The sequence below is a fragment of the Frankliniella occidentalis genome, unplaced genomic scaffold, assembly GCF_000697945.3.
Source record: "Frankliniella occidentalis isolate FOCC.00 unplaced genomic scaffold, Focc_3.1 Scaffold36, whole genome shotgun sequence".
Taxonomy (NCBI): domain Eukaryota; kingdom Metazoa; phylum Arthropoda; class Insecta; order Thysanoptera; family Thripidae; genus Frankliniella; species Frankliniella occidentalis.
In genome coordinates this window covers 1,875,996-1,896,444 of record NW_026267166.1, presented here as the reverse complement: position 1 = coordinate 1,896,444, position 20,449 = coordinate 1,875,996, and the positions used below count along the sequence as shown (strand labels likewise).

Genomic DNA, 20,449 nt, shown 5'->3' with positions numbered 1-20,449 from the left:
CCCGCCACCCCCCAGAGCGCGCCGTGTGTTGCATCGCAATGAGATCGCCGCCCGCACCTCGTCCGTCGAGAGCCTGGGGAGCTCGCCGCCGTACCGGCTGCAAGTGTGGATACGCAGCCAGTGGTGCGGGATTGCATACTCGATATGGCCACAGGGGCCGGGGGCCGTGGCCCTTTGCGGGTGTAAAGAGTGTAGGCAAACCCGCAACACTGCTGCGTATTCACCATACAGTTACACTCGGTACACCAGGACCGCCGCGGCAAACCGGGCGGGAGCGATGAGGTGGGGCCCCCCATACTTCAAACGAACATTGATTTGTATCCTCCTCGACATCGCCGCTCAGCCATAGTAACGCGTCTGTTTCACGTGACTATGACGTCTCCGCAATTATCCCCCTTCCCCCCTCTCTCCCCAACTCCCATCTTCTGCTGAATAGCAAAACAAAACAACATTGTATAAGTTCCTCTACAGTCTTTTCAAAATGCACAGTATCAACTAGCTCAATTTTATTTATTTTTTACAAGTTAAATGGAGTTGCGCCGAAGGAGAGAAAAAAAACGAAACAAAAAGAGGTGGCGAACGAAACACGAGGTAATATAAGAAGTTATCAGCCATTCGGATTCCTGGCTCCGCAAGCTCCATACCCAGTCGCTACATAATAACCCACATCACGCGCGCCCATATGACTCTGAGCCCAAGGGCGAGGAGTCCGCGAAGGGCGACCCTTTGACCCCCGCGGCAACACGAGCCCGCCGCGTGTGCGTCACGGGCAGGCAGGACGGCAGTCGGAGGAACCTCGGGGAGACAAACGTGCTAACTATCGAATCACCACACCACAGCCGTCCAGTGCGCCACGCCTGTTTTTCCAATCGCTTGACACCTCATCATATATCCCTCCCCCATGTTGCAACTGCTCGGAACAGCGCACTATGCCCGGACCTGGCGGGAAAGGGGGATGATGTGACACGGATGGAGATGTCTGGGCGACTTTTAAAAGATTCATATTATAAATGTCAGGAAGGTTCGTTTCTATGCCTCTTACACCGCCCTTACACTTGCTGAACTGTAAACGCCGTGGTCGACTAGCTTGCCAAAATTTTGGCTCTCTTTTCAGATTGCCAAATTTTGAAGACAGCATGTTCATTTTGGGCCTCAAAGCTTGCAAAAAATTTGTCTTTTTTGAATCAAAGATTCAATTTTGGAGAAACTTGTCAAAAGACGGCCAAATTTTGTGAGTGGAAATAAAAAAAAATTAAAAATAAAAATACGAGTGCCCAAATGTAGTTGCTCCCTACACAAATCATAACGGTATAGACCTTCAGAGCAGTACTGCTCTGAAGTATAGACCCTCACTTCCGCTTTTTCCTGGAATTGCACTGGAATTGCCTGCCCCTTCCTTCTCCCCCATTTGCATGACGCAGCCTTGGAGCCCGGCGCGCCGAACTCCAGTCCAGGTCCGGCCCCGCCATGCAGCAGGCGTGTCCGGTGTCCAGGACGACAACAGAACTGGACGAGGCAGGCGTCGAGGTCGACCGGAGGAAGGGCGGGGCGGGCGGGGCGGGGCAAGGGGTGCGCGGGGTCGTCAACACGCATGGGGCGGCCGCAGCGCGCGGAGGACGCGCTGGCCCAGGCGGTCACGAAATGAGACACGAAGTGAGTGATCTTGCTCGGCATCAGAACGTTAAAACTCGACAGGTTCTTCAGACGAAATTCGGGCTCTGACCTCTAAACACACGCCGCGATGACACGTCATCCATTCTTACGCCAAGTTCGCGCTGCGGCGGCGGGGCATAGGGGAATCCCGGATGACGGGGGAGCTGCCGCGCTGCCGGGCGATGAAGGGTGGAGGTGCAGCCCTCCCCCTCCCCTCTCCCCAAAAAAGAAAGAAATAAAGACTCCCGCTAGAGTGAAAGGAAAATGAGCATCGGGGCGCAGTCGAGGCGAAGTGCGTCACAGCGAACACCCCAAGTGTTGCGGGTTTGCCTACTCTCTGCACCGGTCAGTAAGGCACCGTTATCAGAGGCCCCGCCTGCGGCCCAAGAGTCATTCAAAGTGTAAGCTCTTTTGCACCCACGTTACCGTAGGCGCAACAAGAATTAAACCTCTGATCTGAAGGCGATATTACTACAAGCCGAAACGCTTCATTAATATTTTTGCGGTGACAGCACTTGCGGTGCATACGTACTAACAAAATTGTTCATGTACACTGATTTTATCAGCGAGCCCAGCCCAATGGACGCAAACAGTCGTTGATGCTCGCCTCCTCCTGCGTGGTTGTTGTGGGGATGGAGGAGCGCGGCCAGAGTATAGTAGTCGCGAGGAGCAAAAAGGACCTCCGGGCCAGGCAGGCGCGTTGCACAAGGCTCCAGAACAGGTTGGGCGGGGTGGGGCGTTCAAGGTCAGGGCCAAGCCGAAGCCGAAGGACCGGGGGGAGCTGGGTGCGGCGGAGACCCCAAAGGATGTGTGACAGGCCGAGGCCGGCCCTTCGGTCCGGGTCATCGCACAGGCCCGGCGAGGATGCTGGAAGCGGTCGACTCACGCCCAGCCAGTCTACTCTGCCCCTTCCCTTCCCTTCCCTTCCGATCGCAGTCCGGTCCGGCAAGTGGCACGGCGCCAACGCTCCGCGGGGGGCACAAGTGTGTGCACCTGGCACCTGCATCCGCCCTGCATTGCATAGCGGAGTGCCCCCCCCCCCCCACTCCCTCTCCCTCTCTCTGTTCATGGCTCCTTCTGCTGCTCCGAGTCTCTGAATGACGGGGACCTTGCACTCCTCGCAGGGTAACGCTGCATACAGTTTGCGCCAACCGCATACCCGCGCATTGTTTTCCACACACTACTACGATGGGGGAGGGGAGGGGGGGGCGGACGTCACCAAATGGGTCGTGTAAATGCATCTGGCGGGAGAGCAAAAGGATTGTTTGTGTTTTCGTCCCGACCTTGATGATGCCGACCCAGAGTCCCGGCCAACGACCCACCCGCGCAGCGCAGCGCGGCGAGGCGAGTGCGCGGGGCCGAGGGGGGTATAACTCGGCTGACGTCACCGCGGCCAGAACGGCTCGACGCGCAGTTGTCGCGATTCACAGACTAATTACAATTAGGGTCATTATTTACATGCCAACTATAATCCAAGCCGTTTGCCTATTTTTTAGCTCGTTTGCGGCATACACGCTAAACACGTCGGACTCTTCTTTCTATGGCTGGGAGATGTTTCCCATGCGACCAGAAATAATCTTCATTGCAGATTCACGAATACACTACACTAAAAGCTAGCTGCTCCGTCAACCGCCCTCCGCTTCGGCTCCGAAGGTCTGTGCCGCGGAGCAGAGCCGCCGTGCCCACCGCCGTGCCGCCCTGCATCGCCAGCTACCTGGCCAGACCGGACTGGCCAGTCGCCGCCGCCGATTCGTCCGTTCGTTCATCCGTCCCGTCTTCGTTCGGCCCGTGGTTTGGCTTCGGCTTTGGGCTCGGCGGAATGCTGGCGTAATGAACCCGGCGTCCGAAACAAGACAAAAATAAAATCGTGGTGCGGCTCGTTCAAAAATATACTGGCGCGTGCCCGACGTGTAATCCACATTGCAAGCGAATTACCAGATTACCCGCGGCGCCCGAGGGGCATGGCAGTGGCATACCCCTCTTGAGCCGTGGCGCCTCGCGGGAGGGAGGGACACTGTAAAAATTCTTTGTCAATACCGTGGCTAATATTTAGTATAGGGGTGTCGTTATAGGTTTTTCTCGTCACAAAGGATCAAACCCATAAACCTATGGCGACACCCCTGTACTAAAAATTAGCAATGGCATTTTCGTCATCGTGACAAAGAATTTTTACAGTGGCGTAGGCAAACCCGCTGGACTGTGGGGTCCGCCCAGCCTGGATACGCCTGGTACTTACTACTACTACAACTGCTTTGCGCGCACTACCCGTGGGCTTCATCATATAGGATCCAACGGTCATTTGATTTTGCTTTCGTCATTATTATGATTATTGTAGCTCACGTTTTGTGACACCAACGCGTCGTCGGGACTTGAGTGGCGCTAATATAGCGTTGCATACGCGAATTAAAATCAGCGGGATGTCGTGCTTCTTCCCCTCGCGCCGTATACGTCCCCATAAAAATGGCCAGCACCGCAGAACGATACTGACGCACTCTCCGCGCCGCGCCACCTCATCACTTCTCCTATAAGCCCTCTGATCTCAAATTCAAAAAAATCTAAGCGGCACACGTTACGGAGTAGCACACTAAACAGTCTCCGGGGGAACGACCAGGCAGAGGAGGCTGGGCGGGCGGTGTCGGCGCGGCGGGGTGCGCGGCTGCACTATCTGCCCTCCCCGCCTCGCTCGGGGCTGCCCACTGGCCACCCCTGCCAGGTGGTTAACGAGGCGGGCCCAGCTGCATTAATGACGGCAGCCCGTTCAAACAACATCCGCCAAAGACGGCAGAAGCAGCAGCAGCTTCCGCCCCTCGCACGCGCATTCTCAATTATTATTGTCACAATACTGTTTCCAAAACAAATCTTTATTCAGAAAAAAAAGTATTATCTTTATTTGTTTGAAACGACGGTTTTGCGTGGGTTTATTCCCAAGGCAGAGGGTGGTGCTTGAGGGAGGGGCCGCCGGCGGTGGGGTTGTCTTGTCTAGCCGTGGGCCGTCGTCGGCATCATGTATAATGTCCATGTCGGACGTCGACCCTCCATTGATTCTTTTCGGAAGACAGGCCAGGGCGACCGCGATGAAATATGCAAAGTGGAATCTTTTAGTAGTGGTGTCCAAGCTTCGAGTTCGACTACCCTGAAGAGTATAGGGGCCCAGTAATGAGTAATCGATCCCATAATGAGTTAAAATTGGTTAAATATTTAAGTGCCAGGCCCAGCCTGCGTCACAGTTTTTTTTTTCGGGGTGGGGGTGAAGTATAATTTTTATAGCAAAGGCGTCATATCAAGTCTGTGCCAGAAAATACTCCTCACAATCAGAGGATTCATACAAACAATGGTTCCTCCATTTTTGGCCTCTTTTTTTTTTCTTTTCAAAATTTCTACCTCGGGAGGAGGGGGTAGACCTCCCGTCGTCGCGGCCGTAACCTTCTAGGTATGGCCGCGAAAGTGGAGATGCCTCTCGTGCCACTCACTGCAGCGTTAACTGCAATGTAACTTCGGCCTGGATCCGCTCCTGTGCTCGTCTCGTCCAGTCGAGCGACTCCCGCGCCCCCACGCCCCCCGGGGGGCCACTCCCGGCCACAGTAGTTCACTTGCTCGGTTCACTGCCAGTTAGCTTTGCAACAGAGCGATTCATAAACCCAACCCCCGGGCCGTCAGTTGACCGCTGGCCGATTGCTTCTGCACTCACCGTCGGCCTCCTGGTCGCAGGGGTCCTAGACGAATCGGCTGTATCCACTCGCGGTTATTGTTGTTTGTTGTCTTGGTCGGCCTCCTTGGCCTCCTCGGGGCACTACTTGCTCACTTGCACTGCACTTGGTCGGGCTCGGCGCGTAGCCGGCCGGCGTACGCTGGGGCACGCACGCTCGCACACACACACTCTCACTCGCTCACACACACGCACACGCACACATTCACAGACACCGCCTCGCACAGCGACCGGCGGCAAACTCGGACACGCACTGCACAGCTCGCCGGCACAACTGCGACTGGGCCGGGCGGGCGGGCCGGTGGCCGGGCCAGTGGCAGGGGCGGCACGGCCTCCCCCCGCCCCCCTCGCCGCGGGCCTCGGTGCGGCTCGGCAGAACGCGATCTCAGCTGTGCGAGCGAGAGAGACCGAGAGAGAACGACGGGCCCGCGGTCCGCGGGCGCGGGCGCCCAATGTCGTGTCCACCACCTCCATTTGCGCAGGCCGACTTGACGACTTCGCCTTCACGCCTTTGCCGTGACACCCCCGGCCACGGTACCACCCCTATACAGGGTGGCCGCTCTGCCCCGTCTTTTTAAAAGAGGTAGACTAGCCCGCCCGCACGACCTCTCCAGTCCCCTCTCACCTCCCCTCTCCGTCTGCAAGCGGGCTAGTCTACCTTTTCAATATGACGGGGCAGAGCGGCCACCCTGTATCCACCCCCCGGTCCCACCCCCTTTTCCAACCCCACCCATCCTGCTGCGTCCCCTCCCCGCCGGCTTCCTCCAAAACGTTTGCCAGCCGCGGTCCTGGATTCTCAGTAACGACTTTTACCCGTTGCTCCCCTCAATCTCTCTTTTGGCCCGCGCCCTGGTCACGGAGAGCGACAGAGAGAGAGAGAAAGAGAGAGACTGCACGGAGCACTCCGTTTGCTTGGATCTGGAGCGAGATAGAGAGCGTTATGGAGCGGTTTTGTCACCTCAGAGTCGGGTCGGGCGCCGTTGAGAGGGAAGACCCCGCCCGGCCCGGCCCCCGGGGCGGTGCGGGCCCCGGGGTGGCTATCTCCTGACGGCATCTCGCTCTCGTCGCGGCCGATACAACGTCACCACCGCGCCCGCAGTGAAGGAAGCGAGAGACCAACTTCACTTTAGAGTACTTTGGTTTTCGGTCGCAGTCGCTCGCATATCAGAAGACTCTGTGGCGGTGTGAGGAGGGGCAGTATAGTTGCGGGGACGTGTATCGCGTGTCGTTCACCTCCGCGGCCGCCGTCGCGTCGCGCCGCGCTCGCAACCCCGCCGAACAGCTGACTCACGTGGTGGCCCGGGCCGGGGCTGCAGCTCACCGCCGACACTGCGCGCTGCGCGGCTCAGCGTTTTCCACGCGGGGGCACGGCTGCGCGCCGAGCCGGGTCGTCGGGCCGAGCCCGGGCGCAAGGGGAGACATTCTGCTGCTTTCTCCCGGGGCTGCTCTATTGCGCCGCAGCGGGGCGCATAGCGAACGCATAGCTGCGTTGACATTGCAGCAGCAGCCGGGCCTGGAAGGGCCACGCCCACGGAGAGCGCGCCGCTCAACTTGATTTGTGTGGCGGGGCCGACCTCCGATCGATACTCTCGCGGAGAGTTTAACGCGCGGGGCTGCGCGAGGCGCACACGCAGCTTCACGAGCTTCACTCGCCGCCCCACCGCAGTGGCTGACCGAGCTCGACGGTAACGCACATCATGGGCTGATTTCTACGATTTTCAAGCTAAAAACAATGTCTGCTTTCTAGACAGTCCCCTAAAGACTGTCTCTACCAGAGGGAAAAGTCACTTCCCCCTCCTCACTCTCTACATAGCACAAGAGGGGGCCCTCGATTTTTTTTTATTCTGGAAAAAAGGGGAAACTTTGAGAAAACTCCTTCAGTTTTGAGAACAGCTCTTCAGATTTTGAAGAGGTTTCCAGAAAAAATGTGGGAATTCCCTCTCTTTTCGGAAGACTTCTTCAAAATCTAAAGAGTTTTCCTCACTTTATTTGGAAGTTCCTCTCAAACTTTTCTCTTTTCCCTCGAAAAAAACAAATCAGACAGACCCGTGTATCTAGCGGCTGGTCAATCTAGCAGCAGCGTCACCACATTGTGCTCATGCCACTCTCAACATTTTTTGGTCATGTGTTACAATGTTGTACAGAAGATACATTAGGATCATGAAGTTTATTGAAAAAACTCAAATTTAAAGGACCGGGCTGCGAGACGTGCATACGTGCACACTTTGCACAATTACTGTAATCAACGCCGTGCGCCAAACGTGCGACGGTTAATGAGGTTTTTCTTACACCGCCGGAGTTCGTATGGTATGGTAAGAAGAAGTGCACCGGCCTCTTGCAGCGTCAGCGCGTCCTCGTCTCGCGCGCGCCTTCACCACACACCGTCTCCTCACATCCCGCCCACCTCCTAGCGTCACGCGCATGACGCTCTGGGCGCGTCTCGCAACATCCTGTACTACTACTTGTCGGAGGTGTGCAGCTCCACCCCTCCGCCTTCAGCGGCCCCGCGCCCCGCCGCCAGAGCCAGGTCGTCGGCAGCAAGCTGTTCACAGCTCAACATATCATCATCGGCATGATCAAGCTGAGCGTGTTTCTTTTTTCCCACACCACCCGATAACGTGTGACGTGACGGACTGCTCCGCTCACTTCTTTACCATCACCGCGCTCTCGCCGCGCTGCAGCAAGATTCTTTTTCACGGCCGGGCTGAAATATGCGTTGTAAATGAGGTGCTGATGTGGGCCACGAGTTCGAAGCGGCGACCGAGTCGAGGGGAGCCATCGTATAGCCGCAGACCTGCCGATGCGGCGTTCCACGTTGAAGCGTTATGTTTACGCCGTGTTGTGCAAACCTGCGGGTTTGAGTTGCCGTCCCAAGTGCAGGGCATCGGCAACAGTGATTCGGAAGCACTCGCGCTTGATGGTTCCCAAAATAAACGGTGAAACATACCTTTTCCACGTCTCCGGAGTTTTTACAACAAGTTGTGGAAGAAAGCCGCGAATGCAAAGGAAGGAGTGGATATCATCCGTGTCCGACTGTGAGCTGACCCAGAGGCCAAGCAGGCAAGACGCAGCGACTCGCGTCGTCACGCCATACTCGCCGCTCCGCCCCGCCCTACCCCGCCCCACCCCGCCCCGCCCCGCGGCCCGCGGAGCCACGTGGCGGTGCGGTACCTGAGTGATGTATGACTAGGGTAATCATGCGAACACGGATAGCGAGAGGAGAGAAGGAAGAAGGGGCAGAGGAAAGGGGAAACGTATAAAATAAAGGCCTCTCCTCTCGTACCCTGCTGTGCCCTTGTGAGCCGATCTATTAGAATAGTGCGTGTGTTCCGTGTCCCCCCGTGTCCGGTATAAAAGCCGACGAGAATCGTCACATTCTTAGGAGTGTATCCAGTCTGTGCGGAGCTGTATTTGTAGGCTGATCACAAGTTTGAGTATACGCAGCGCAGACATACCAGGCAAAAAGACGCAATAAAAAATTAAATATATTTCTCTTTGGTTGGTAGTCGAAAGACACACACGCTCGAGTGGCAAGCCCCGGCCCGCTTCAGCGAAATCACCGCGGAGGTCAGGGTTGAAGGAAGCGCGCAGAGCCGCGGCAAAGTCGCTGCCGCCGCAAAGGGTAACCTCTAATGTCTCCGGCAAACACTTGTACGTACAGCACTCTCGTAAAAGAAATAGAGAGAGAAAAAAACTGTCTACCCGCGCCAAATACTTCCTGGACCCGGCCGCCGCACTCACTTAGGCGCCGCTTCTGCAATAAAAAGAATATAGCTAATGCCGAAACGGGAAGGAAAAAATCCGGTCGTTAATCGATACTATTCTTCTTGCAATAATTTCGATACCAGGCCGTGTAATTTTAGTCTGTGGCAATTTTGAAGTTGATTTTCTCCGCAGTGGAGGAGTGGAAAAGAGAAGAGACAGACAGACAGACAGACAGACAGACAGACAGACAGACAGACAGACAGACAGACAGACAGACACCCGTTTTCTTGTTCCCTGCATTCTTCTACATTTCAGCTGTACCGGAATGCTTTATTCCCAGGCTCTTCGGCGCGGCCTGTACGCATACCGAGACGCGTACTTACTACAGACAGACCCAATTATCAATTCGTATGGAAACTTCCCAAAGGGATCCCGCGGTTCGCGCGCTCCCGCCGCAGCTCCGACACAAGCATATTACGCCATCAAATTTTCGCGCCAATCCCCTGCCACGTCTTCGTTCGTGACCCCCGCACGTTGGTGCCGCGACGGCGACAGGGCCTTCCGCCGAACATAAAGACGCTATTAATTCCTCAAACTACGCGCGGCCGCCACACGGCGCCTCCACGGTAGCCCAGCCTCTCGCCGTTCGTGACGAATTTGTCTCCCCGAATATCCTTCATCGGAAAAGTACAAGTCGCTGACGCCGCGCGCGTTCGGCTGAGTTTAACAGTCCGCCTGCAGCGCCTACACCTCCCGCCATGCCGCCGTCCCGGGCCGTCCGGGTGGTAAATCATCCTGGAGCTGCACGTCCGCGGGGTCGCGCGTCTCGCCCCCGGCGTGCGAATGGCTTGTTTGCTGCGCCCAGAGGCTGCGCGCCGTGGGACTTCCCCCCTCCCCCACCCCTTTCCTTCTCTTACCCCAGCCGGCCGAGCCCGTTGAGCCCGCTCCTCTCGCCCTCGATCCGCAACCCTTCGCCTCCGGGCATGGTCTTCATCGGCGACCTCGCGACAGTGCGGCGGTCCGATGGTGCACGGCGGACAGCAGCAGGGCGATTCCGCACAGTGTTAACCCCCACCCCCCACCCCCTCTCTCCCACCCAGCCGCAGGGCCCCATGCGTCCGACGAGGACGGGAACAGAGTATACGAAAACGTCTGGGATTGACCGGGTTGTCGATCATTTGATGCTCGCCCGTTGCGGGCCGGCCACAGCACCAGACCGCAATCATCTCGATACAAATTTTCGTTCGCGGAGAGGGGGTTGTGGTGTTTTCTTTCATGACGATTCTACCCTTTCTCTTTCAGGGGTGTGTTTTATACGGGGGAAATGATCCACTACACTCGACTACACTAAACCGACTTCATTCGGAAGCTAGAGTGGCGGCGAACCGCGGCTGCCACTGAAATTCGGCTTTAAAAGTGTATTCTTTAAAAAAAAAAATGTATTCATCTCCTTAAAAAACAACGGATTTGCACCGGTCTTTCATATCTCGAGCACGCACCGACGCGCCCTTACCTTTGTGTTTCCAGTGCATGTGCGCCATATTACATTCCTTGTTCACTACGACACGGCCTTGCGCCTTGGCCCCGGTGACGTTAAGTGTTGAGTTGACACACTTGGGCTCTCCCTGACTCTGACTCGGCCCGGCCCGGGCCCGCCCGGCCGTGTCCGCACCGCGGTCAGGAAACGGAACGTGGGAGACGTATGGTGTATGGCGCCGTGTTTACGCAAAATATCTCGCGGGTGGTGGATATTTGGGTCCAATAAGTGTCGTGACGTTCGACGCGAGTGTCACAAAAACGGTTTGCTCCATTATCAATCAGTCCACTGTTAACTAGTTGGCGTCTTTAAGCGCCAAAATATTGGCTTACTCTGATGAACCCCAAAATGTTGGCGTTCAAAGACGCGCCATAATGTCAATTTTTTACTGTTTGGGGGTCCGGTTTGTTAACGGTTGAATGCTCTATACTGTGAAAACTATCAATCGTTTAATCGTACATCGCGAAGACTCAAACAGCAGTATCGGAAGGAAGAATCTTTTTATTTTTTTAAGCTGATGCTCGCGGCGACCGCGAACGAACACGCCGCACTGGTGTCGCGATCTGTCATCATGGCGTTGCCATGTGAGTTGACTTCTTTTTTTCCCCCCGCTCCCCCTCCCGGGCTCCACCTTCGAGACGTTGTTGGAGACACCCCATCCCCCCACTAAATGGCGCGCTGCTCCTTGTACCGCGCCGCCGCGGTGCCAGGCCCAGCCCAGCCCGGCCCGGCCCGGGCCCGCAGGATCATTGGCGAGTCAGGTGGACTCTGGACCATACCGCGGAGGTCCCCGACGACGACGCGTCCCGCTCCGCCCCTCCCGCCGCCGCGCCACGCCCCTCCGCGCGCCCGTCTCTTTCTTCCCCGCACTCACCTCGACCCCTCGACTCCTGTGTGCCATGTCTTTTTCTTTGTCTCTCTCTCTCTCTCGCTCTTTCTTGCTGCTCCAGGAATCACCTCGACACACTTTGCCTGGTGGAGAGGGACCCCCTCCGGCTGACCGCTCGCTATCGCGTGCCCCGGGTGCGTGCGATCCCGAATCATTCATTCCCCCCCCCCCTTGCTCCCATCCCACATATCCACCCCTTCATTGTCGCAAGCCGGACGCAGTATGCGTTTGTCTGCACGCTGCAGCGGTCAGCTACTGACAGCCCGTCAGCAGCGGTCAGCCACTGACAGCCCAGCAGTGTGGTGAAGTGTGGAGGCCGGACGTGCCGCGGCGCACGCGCTCACCGATCACCTCGCGGGCCTCGCGGGCCCGAACCTGAACTCGAGCCTCTTGACTGTGATCCTATAGCGCTGCGTCTGGAAGCTGCTGACACTGACATGTAAGGACGTCAAACACTCGGGGATAATCCGGTGGACATCGCAGGCCTCGCTTCGGTTCTAGCCAGCCGACTCGCCGAGGTGAGCGCCGAAAGTTTTCTTTTTGTTTTTAATTTGATATCCTGAGCAGGTTTTGTGCTGCAGGCGCTCGGGCGGTCGGGTCGAACGCTCGAAGCCCGACGAGCCTGGCCTGGCCCCAGAGGGGTACACGGCCGCCTCCGGTTGTGACGAGGGGACGTCCTTGGGCCGCGCGCCGACGGTCTCTTTTTTTAGGAATCGGAAGGAGATATTTCATAACATTTTTCCCTCGCGTCCCCCTCTTTAGGTCGGCGCGTTTCCTCCGGATAGATCGATCAGCTGTCCGCCGGTATCAAGGTGCCAAGGTGCGCGGCTGCCTCCCGCTCCGTGGCGGACAGCCAGCTGTCCTCCGAGGGCGCCCGGGGATCATTCTATGCAGAACGTCGGAGATGTAGTGTGCCGCCGTCGCGACGTGGAATAACTCGGTGTTTGTTGCATATCGCCATGGGTGAGGCTGCGGCTCGGCCCTGGTCCTCTGCTGAGGTGGGGGGGGGGGGGGGGCTGAGGTAGCCGGACAGCAGATGAAAGGCGCCTTCCGTCCTCTGCGACAGTATCAGCCTCCAGAGACTCTGACTGACGCAGACAGTCTCCCCTCCCCCTCCGTAGAGGTCACAATTAATTATCATTTTCCTCGGTGTCCTGCCTGATCGCTTCGGCATCGGAAAACAAGCAGACGGGGGAGAGAGAAAAAGTAGCAGTAGAAGAGGCCTGCTGCCGTCGTCGAGCCATCTATAAATGCCATTATGATTACTGCCCGAGCTGTTGCGAATACATATTTATTTGAACGAGGAACAAGCGGCTCGGCCGGGTTCGAATTAGCCTCGCGGTGTCGATTATCCGTGTGTCGGGTGGTGACGTCCTCCTTGCGAGCTTCTCACGAGACAGGATTGTGGCCGACCGTTTACGATACAGCGCCGTCGCCGCCGCCCGCCTGCTCGCCGTAAAAAAACGCATCTTTTGCTGTTATCGGGCTGGACTGTCTGGTCGTCTGCAGCTGCAGCTGCGCTCTGACACCTGCTGCGTGTGAGGGGGCGGGGGGCGGGGCTCTCCGCCAACCCTTCCTATTCGCAGCCCCCCTTATCGGAGCGCCAGCCCCCGCCCCGCCCCCTGCCCCGCGCCCCCAGCCCCGCCACGCAGCTCCAAGGTCGGCTCGGGCTGCTCGGTCGCGAGCTATCCACCCAGGAAACTGGTTATAAAGTGGGGCAATCTGGACTGTCTTTATTCGTGTGCGTGTGCGTTTGTGTGTGCGCGCGTATGACGCATGTGCGAAACAGACCCAACTCCGCGTTCCTCGAAAGCTGATGTGTGTGTGTGTGTGTGTGTGTGTGTTCGCCAAATTCATGACTCCCTTCCCTCCCTTTAATCCGTCTCTCGTAAGCTTCGCCTTCTTTCCTTCCACTCTCGTTCGAAAAGAAGTCACTGATCGAAGCGATAAGCAGTGTGCCACCCCAGCATCTGTGGGGATGACTTTGGTCACCGAGCTGACTGAGGCTGCACAAATAAACTATGGCTTGCCGCTTGTATCGCGACTCTTGCCGCGCGTGTTGCTGCTGTATAGTAGATTTTGTTTCAGTTGGTTTTCGTTTTTTAGAGCTTTAGGTGAAATGGGGGGGTTCAAGGGGGAGGCAGAGTGCGTCAGAGACGAGGTGGCCGACGACGTCACTCCTCCTCGCTGCTAATGAGGGCAATCAGCCGGCATGGCATCGGGAGGCGACAGGGGGTGGGGGGAGACGGGGGAGGGGGGCGCAAGGCTAGCCGGACAGGACACGGAAATGCCTTTGCATGCCCCGCCCGGCCGAGCACATCCTCGCCAGCAGAGACTGAAGTCAGAGGACGATAGGCCGAGTAAATAAACGTTCCTCACGGAGCGGAGTGTTTTGGACTAGCACCATACCAGGCTGGAAAACATCGTCCTCTTTCGTAGTTGTATACTGCAAAGCACACAAAGATGCATTCGTATTTGCATCTTTTTTGTACCAGGTGGCTGATTCACGCCGCGCACTTCTGTAGGTATACTGTACCGCATGCACGGGTGCGGGGGGGTTGCCTACTCGCTCGGCTCGTAAGGCGCCGTGGACAGGGGCGATAGGCATGCCCGCTGCCCGCCGACACTCGTGCGTGCGGTACAGTATACCTACAGAAGTGCGCGGCGTGTATCAGCCACCTGGTACAAAGTTGAGCAATCCTGTATTATTTAAGCGCACAAATTTGTCCAAAACGGAACGTAGGTTTTACTTAAAACAAAACGTTTGCCATACAAATACAGTTAGAGTGCGGGCGTGACAATGATGGGGCTCCGAGCGAGTAGGCAATCTGCAGTGGGCGGGATTTTGACCAATCTGTGCAGTGCAGGGCATGTTCGAAAAGAATACCGATAGAGGAATACATGCACGACACGTACCGTGTACAGTATCCTGATCACAGCCTGCTGATCACATGTAGAAATAAAATAAAAATCTTTCCAATGTGAATGTTGTTTTTTTTATATCATTGTAGAGATGACAACTTGAGCGTTCTTACTGCTACTACCATCACATAACTCGACATAACTCTCGGTAGGTGAGCGGGGTCTATAGAGTCATTACACGGGCTGGGTACAATCAGTTTGGCATGCGGCTGCTATTTCTGCTGGTGGCGGGTCACGGGCGCGGCGGGGGCAACGTCGCGAGCAGCAAAATAAGCAGCGGTAGCGGCGCCGGCGAGCTCAGGTGTACAATGGGCGGCCTACCACGCCGGGCGCTGCGGGCTGTCGGCGTCGATCAACAGCCAGCACCGGAGCTCGTCCCTTGGCTGGACGCGACACACATGTGCCTGTACTGACGATCCACAGTAAAGAGAAAGCCCAAAGTGTTGTAGAATAAATATCGACATTGTTTTTGTCATGCACAGTTTAAAAATATAATTTTAAGTCACTTACAAATTTGCAATTATCAATTTTACAGTTGTGTTAACTAACACAATATTATTAATAAATGATTGACAGTTTCAATCTGTTAAATTAGTGTCGACTTTTTAAACAGTGTGTCATGTTTGTTCAGGCGGAAAACTTTGCAAAAAGTCCGCGTCTTCGTAGATACATTATTGTATAAAGTTCGGGAACGACACTACTTTATTTGTTTTTGAGGTAAGATTTGGTCGGAGACCTCAACTGTGTCCTAAGAGTTTAGTGGCCCACAGCTGGTTCGAATTGGCTGAGGACGATTATATAAGTCACCGTTGACGCGAAACCCTGAAGCACAATGCAATGACAATAAAAGCCGGTAGCCAAACAAAACATAGGTATGGTGCGTAACTGATCAGTTTTGTGAATTCGTTCTCTTGTTTTGAGTTTTACCGCTTTCATAGTCTTCAAGTCGTAGTGGATCAGGCCAAAAATCCCAGGGCGGTTGTCCTGCCTGCGTATTTGCTGAGCAAAGCCCTGAAGCTGCCGGATCAGAGAGCGGAGGAAAACTGAACGACTGGAGCATCTCCTCTCCGGCGGTGGTTTGACGATCGCGACTTACCTCCAGCTTTGCTTCAGTGCAGAGTTGAGGGTTGGAGACCAAGAAGCCCCGCAACAGGCAGTACATTTGTCCGTGCTGACAACAGAAGAGAGTGCGTCACGTCACCGACGAACCCGTTCTGTTTAAACGAGCGCTCGCTACATTTCACAGAATTACACTGTTCTTACGTGGTCAACCAACTTCTGGCCCAATATGCACATCCCACAGAACATCGTGAGCTCGAAGGCGCCCCACGTACAAAACCACGCGTTCAGTAGGGGCTCCGACGGATCTGCCACTTGCCGAAGTTGCGCGAGGCCAAGGTAAAGGCACAGCACGGTCTCCATGAAGACGTGGGCGAGGCAGCTGAGGTAGCACCAGCCGAACGCCGAGTTGTGGTGCAGCACCATGTCGTGCAGGAACTGCTGTCGCACCCGCAGCTTACGGAGCAACTCGACGTGCGCCGGGCACTTGCTCGCCTCCGCCTCCGAGACCCACCCCTTCACGTTACTGCTCTCGTCCGTGGCGAAGCCCACGTACAAGGCGGTCATTAAAAGCTGCATGATCCCGACAAGCATCATCACCACGGACGGCACCAAGTCTCCCAGCATGTAGGAGAATAGTTGCATCCACGTTCCCGTGGTGGCCATCGCGTAAGTCGAAGGGCCGGCGACCAGCACGAGCCCGACCACGTAGGTCGGCCCGACTAAAGCCACGGCACCCCAGACCGCGGGCTGACCGACTCGGCTGTAGAGCAGCATGCACTCGGTGACGAGGCACACGTCCTCGGGACGCACCAGCATCACAACCTACGGGCAACCTAGTGAGAAATCCAAGGGGGCGATATCGAAACGATACGGTAATGACGTCACCTATGTTTTTTCCCCCCATACACCCAGAAAATGCTTTCCTTGTTATAAAAGGCCGTCGGTTTTGAATTAAGGAAATCCTTTCTTTATTCGGGGATATAAAGAAAGAAATTCTTTGAATCCAAGAAGACATTACTTTATTTTGACCCCTTATTTCGACATAAATTTAAGGCGATTTCTTTGTACCAAGAAAATTTTCCTAGATTTAAAGAACGCCATGTCGTTTTTAGTCCTACAATTTTCGATTTGTCGCCTTTGACACACTCAGAATCTTCCTTTGATCTTTCATAGACTAAATTTATTACTTAAGTTTTGCTGATGATGCTAGGAAAAACGATGCTTCTGAAGCCATAAGAGAAAAAGGTGACCTTATTTCAAGGAAACGGTTTTCTGGGTGTAGGTCGTCATTCCGATAAAGTTGCGATGCTTTACCCAATTCGCACTTGGGTCAACAACTTCAGGACGAACACACGCCTCGACTGTCTTGCTCACCTGCGAGACCACCGACCCGACGAGCTTGACGCTCATTTCGTAGAGGCATAGTAACACAATGTAGTTGATCTTGCCTATATCCTCGCGAGTGGTCTTAATTTCAATTAGGGCTTGGACGTCGTGGAGGATCCTGACCGCGAGCACCAGGCTGCCGTACCAGCGGAGGCCTCGCCAGGGCCGCGGGGGCCATCCGCGGGTGCAGTTCATCCCGAACACGGAGAGCAGCGCGAGCAGCGCGCGCCACTGCCGCGCCCAGTGGCGCACCCAGCCCGGAGGGGCCGGCGGCTCGTGTTCTGCGGCGGGCACGGCGTCCATCACTACGAGTCGCCCGCCTAAGCGCTCGCCTCACCAGTGCAACGGTCGATAATCCATTAAGGACGATTAAAAGAGAGTGATGGGGGTGGGCCTCTTTTCAGAAGCACCTCCTTTACTTTCTCCCATCGGCTCTTCTGTCCGATTCTACTCGTTGAATGGTTCAAAGTTAAAGTACGTTTTGCTTTTCGTATAGTAGACGAGCCACGCCGCCGTCCTACTTTGGGATCGTCCGGAAAATACGCCCGCTTTTCTCAGAAAGCATTCTGTAAATTACGGTAGCCTGGCGCCTGCGAGACTCGTGGTAGGCCAGCCCGCAGTACACGTGAGCACTGCATGCAAGATGTTGCCTACCCATCAGGCGCTATGAGAGCTTTCATGAAGGCTAAACTTGTACGTTAATTAACGCCGAATAACGGACGTACTTTTCTGGATGATCCTTGATCGTTTTCGCGGCCAGTGGCCGTGTTGACCCCTACCGACAGTATATGAAATCTTACAGAAAGCGACGGATATGATACCCTTAGATTACGGTTTTATCTCTTACAGTGACAGATTTTGAATGACAAAATAAGTCTAGATCGTTGTCGAGACGACGACGTCCATAGATTTCTCATTGTGGCGAACCTTTTTTGTGAGCCTCGACCAGACTCTTGAAGAGAGGTCCATCCCGAAGTAACGCGAGGGTACGTTGGGCGGCAAACAACGTTCCACGAAGCCCCCCCCCCCCCCCCAAGGCTAGTGGCTAGCATGCCGCCGTCTTCACACAGCTGCTCGGCGGGTTTGCCTACCCCGCGCGTATCAGGCGCTAGCGCTGTCTCCTGAAACGACCATAGTGGGGACATACTGTTTTTATCTGGATGACGGTTGTTCAGGGAGCCACAGCCGGTACGTACTAAATGCATTAGTTCGTCTCTTGCTAGCTAGCCTATGTTTTCCCCTAGGGCTCGAACTGGCAGAGGACGATAATGTATGTCACCAGTGTTGCAAAGCCCTGGAACATGCAGTGACGACAAGTTCCATGTAGAAACGTATCAGCATCGGCAACAAGAAATATAATTTAGATTAAGTATACAATTATTCTCTTTTACCGTTTTCATGGTTGTCAAGTCGTAGTAGAGCAGGCCAAACATACCAGGACGGTTGTCCTGCCTCTGTATTTGCTGAGCGAAGCTCTGAAGCTGCCGTATCAGAGAGGGAGACTGAGGAACGGAAGAGAAACTCTGGGAAAATCCGTGGAAATCCCAGTCTTCCTCACTTACCTCCATCTTTGTTGCACGGCAGAACCGCGAGTTTGATACCCTGGCGGTCTGTATGTCGCAAAAAATGCGTCCGTGCTGAAAAAAGAGAACAGTGCGTCATCGATCGCACGCTTGGGGATCGTCCGGAAAGTACGTCCGCCTGTGAGACTCGGGTTAGGCCACCCCGCAGTATACGCGTGCAGTGCTGGTGAGATGCTGCCTACCTAACAGGGGCCATGACAGCCTGCAAAGGCAGGTTTGTCTGGGCGAATGACGGACCCACTTTCCGAATGATCCCTTGCATGCGCGGCAGGTTGTTGTTTTTTTAAGTTAAGCCTTACTATGTCGCTCAACAGCTGACCCAAGACGCACATGCCGGAGAACATCGTGACCTGAAGGATGCCCCACGTGAAAAACCAGGGGTTGAAGAGCAGCCGCGGCTTAACTACTTCAACATTATCCAAACTCCGTCGAAAATACGAGACGCCAAGGTACAGGCATATAACGGCCTCCATGAAGCCGTGCGCAAGGCAGCAGAGGAAGCACCAGCCGAACGCCGAGTTGTGCTGCAGCACCATGTCGTGCAGGAACTGCTGCCGCACCCGCAGGCCCCGGAGCGAGACGACAGGCAGCAGAACCGGGGGTCTGATCGCCGTACGCGCCTTCTCCTCCGATACCCACCCGCCGACGTGTCGTCTCGCGTCCCTGGCGAAGCCGACGCTCAGGGAGGTGAGCAGGAGCTGCATGATCCAGAACACGAGCAGCGGCACGGCCGACGTCAGCTCCCCCAGGACGTAGGACACCTCCGTCAACGATTCGTCGGCGTTGCTGGCAATCAGGTACACGGCCAAGCCCAGCACCATCCCGAGGCCGGAGGCGTACGCCGGGCCGACGAAGACCATGGCGCCGCAGTCCGAGGTGGGCGACCCGGATCGGGAGTACAGCAGTACGCACTCGGTGAGCCGGCACACGTTTTTGCAGTGTATGAGCATCACAAACTGCAGGCATGGGCCAGCGTCAGAGGGAGCAGCACAGGGGAGACAATGGCGCGTTTGGCACGACGTGGGTCACAAACCTGCGCAGCAGCCGTCACGACGCATTTCAAGGCGATCTCGCAGAGGCACAGAAGCATGGCGTAGTTGTCCTTGTTCCTGTCGTAACTGTCTTTCATGCTCAAGATGACGACGACGCAGTGCGCGGTCCTGACCACCAGCACCAGTCCCCCGTAGCACCGGACGCGCCGCGAGGGCCGCGGGGGCCAGCCGCTGGTGCAGTTCATCCCGATCAGGGAGAGCAGCGCGAGCAGCGCGCGCCACTGCCGCGTCCAGTGGAGCAGCCACCCCGAGGGGCCCGGGCAGCCCCGGGGGAGCGCCACGGCGGGCGCGGCCAGCATGACTAGGGGGAGGTGCCGGGCGCAAAGGGCTCACCTCGCGTTGCAATGTGGTCGAGGTCGAAAGTCGATTAGTTAAGTGTTGGCCTGTGTGGGGGGCCCTGCGTCAGGAACACCCACACTAGGTCACCGGCAAATTTCATTAGAGTGAGTGTTGCACCGTAGGTCACGCGGAAATGCGCCCTGGTTCACTGCAGAGCTACATACTTGACTAAGTGCTTTACGGCGCAGAAATTAAAAAAGAATGTTCATACTACGCTACTAGGTGGGATACCTGCTCTTTTGTAACTCCCCATGTTTATCTGGTATTCTAGACAGTCGGTAGGGCTCTAGTTGAAACATTTGATAGCCAGTGAAAACGCAAAGCAGTCTGATCCAGTTAACACGTTCCCTGCGACATGACCACTATGTGGTCACGCTCCCATGTTAAATCATAGAGGCCAAACATTAGCCACAAGGAACGTGTTAAAACACACAAACTATCGAAGCAGCAAAGCGTTTCCCCATCTATGTATTTGTCTAAAGTGTCTTCAGGCGGGGATTAGGGGGGTGGCCAGGGGGCCATCCCCTCCCCCAATCGTGTCTTGTGAGCCGCCTGAAAGGTAGGCAATATGAGCCACAAAACCCCTGTAAGTAGGCAACCGACAGTGCAACCCCC

At 55.7% G+C, this 20,449-nt stretch overlaps 3 protein-coding genes across 4 annotated transcripts in view; all 3 read right to left on the bottom strand.

The window, feature by feature from the left end:
- Window positions 1–5,654, bottom strand: part of LOC113210735 (ABC transporter G family member 23) — an 11,394-nt gene extending 5,740 nt beyond the window's left edge. Inside the window, exon 1 of the mRNA XM_026428846.2 lies at window positions 5,342–5,654. The gene's annotated coding sequence lies outside the window, so the exon portion shown is untranslated. The remainder of the gene's footprint in view (window positions 1–5,341) is intronic.
- An 8,845-nt stretch (window positions 5,655–14,499) lies between these two features.
- LOC127749159 (uncharacterized) lies at window positions 14,500–17,827 on the bottom strand. Of its 2 annotated transcripts, XM_052266244.1 has the most exons (5): window positions 16,849–17,827; window positions 15,676–16,296; window positions 15,509–15,583; window positions 15,340–15,429; window positions 14,500–15,234 (listed from the first exon to the last, which is right to left on the bottom strand). In XM_052266244.1, exons 1-5 carry the CDS (start codon window positions 17,161–17,163, stop codon window positions 15,169–15,171), a joined length of 1,167 nt encoding a protein of 388 aa, XP_052122204.1. In that variant the 5' UTR covers window positions 17,164–17,827; the 3' UTR covers window positions 14,500–15,168. The 2 variants fall into 2 exon arrangements, with proteins under 2 accessions (XP_052122204.1, XP_052122203.1); XM_052266243.1 differs by having other exon boundaries at window positions 14,500–15,429.
- A 69-nt stretch (window positions 17,828–17,896) lies between these two features.
- Window positions 17,897–20,437, bottom strand: LOC127749160 (uncharacterized). Its single transcript, XM_052266248.1, has 5 exons — window positions 19,477–20,437; window positions 18,743–19,399; window positions 18,423–18,497; window positions 18,252–18,341; window positions 17,897–18,154 (listed from the first exon to the last, which is right to left on the bottom strand). The coding sequence occupies exons 1-5, from the start codon at window positions 19,792–19,794 to the stop codon at window positions 18,101–18,103; spliced, it is 1,194 nt and encodes a 397-aa protein (XP_052122208.1). The 5' UTR covers window positions 19,795–20,437; the 3' UTR covers window positions 17,897–18,100.
- Between the last annotated feature and the right edge of the window lie 12 nt (window positions 20,438–20,449).

Bases quoted from the DNA above. Each gene is read 5' to 3' on its own strand.
- LOC127749159 (XM_052266243.1), bottom strand. From the start codon at position 17,163: ATGGACGCCGTGCCCGCCGCAGAACACGAGCCGCCGGCCCCTCCGGGC. The intron at 16,297-16,848 runs GTGAGCAAGACA...GGTTGCCCGTAG, and splicing joins TCGGGTCGGTGGTCTCGCAG to GTTGTGATGCTGGTGCGTCC. The intron at 15,584-15,675 runs GTAAGAACAGTG...TTCTGTTGTCAG, and splicing joins GCCAGAAGTTGGTTGACCAC to CACGGACAAATGTACTGCCT.
- LOC127749160 (XM_052266248.1), bottom strand. From the start codon at position 19,794: ATGCTGGCCGCGCCCGCCGTGGCGCTCCCCCGGGGCTGCCCGGGCCCC. The intron at 18,498-18,742 runs GTAAGGCTTAAC...CTCTTTTTTCAG, and splicing joins GTCAGCTGTTGAGCGACATA to CACGGACGCATTTTTTGCGA. The intron at 18,342-18,422 runs GTAAGTGAGGAA...CTGATACGGCAG, and splicing joins GCCGTGCAACAAAGATGGAG to CTTCAGAGCTTCGCTCAGCA.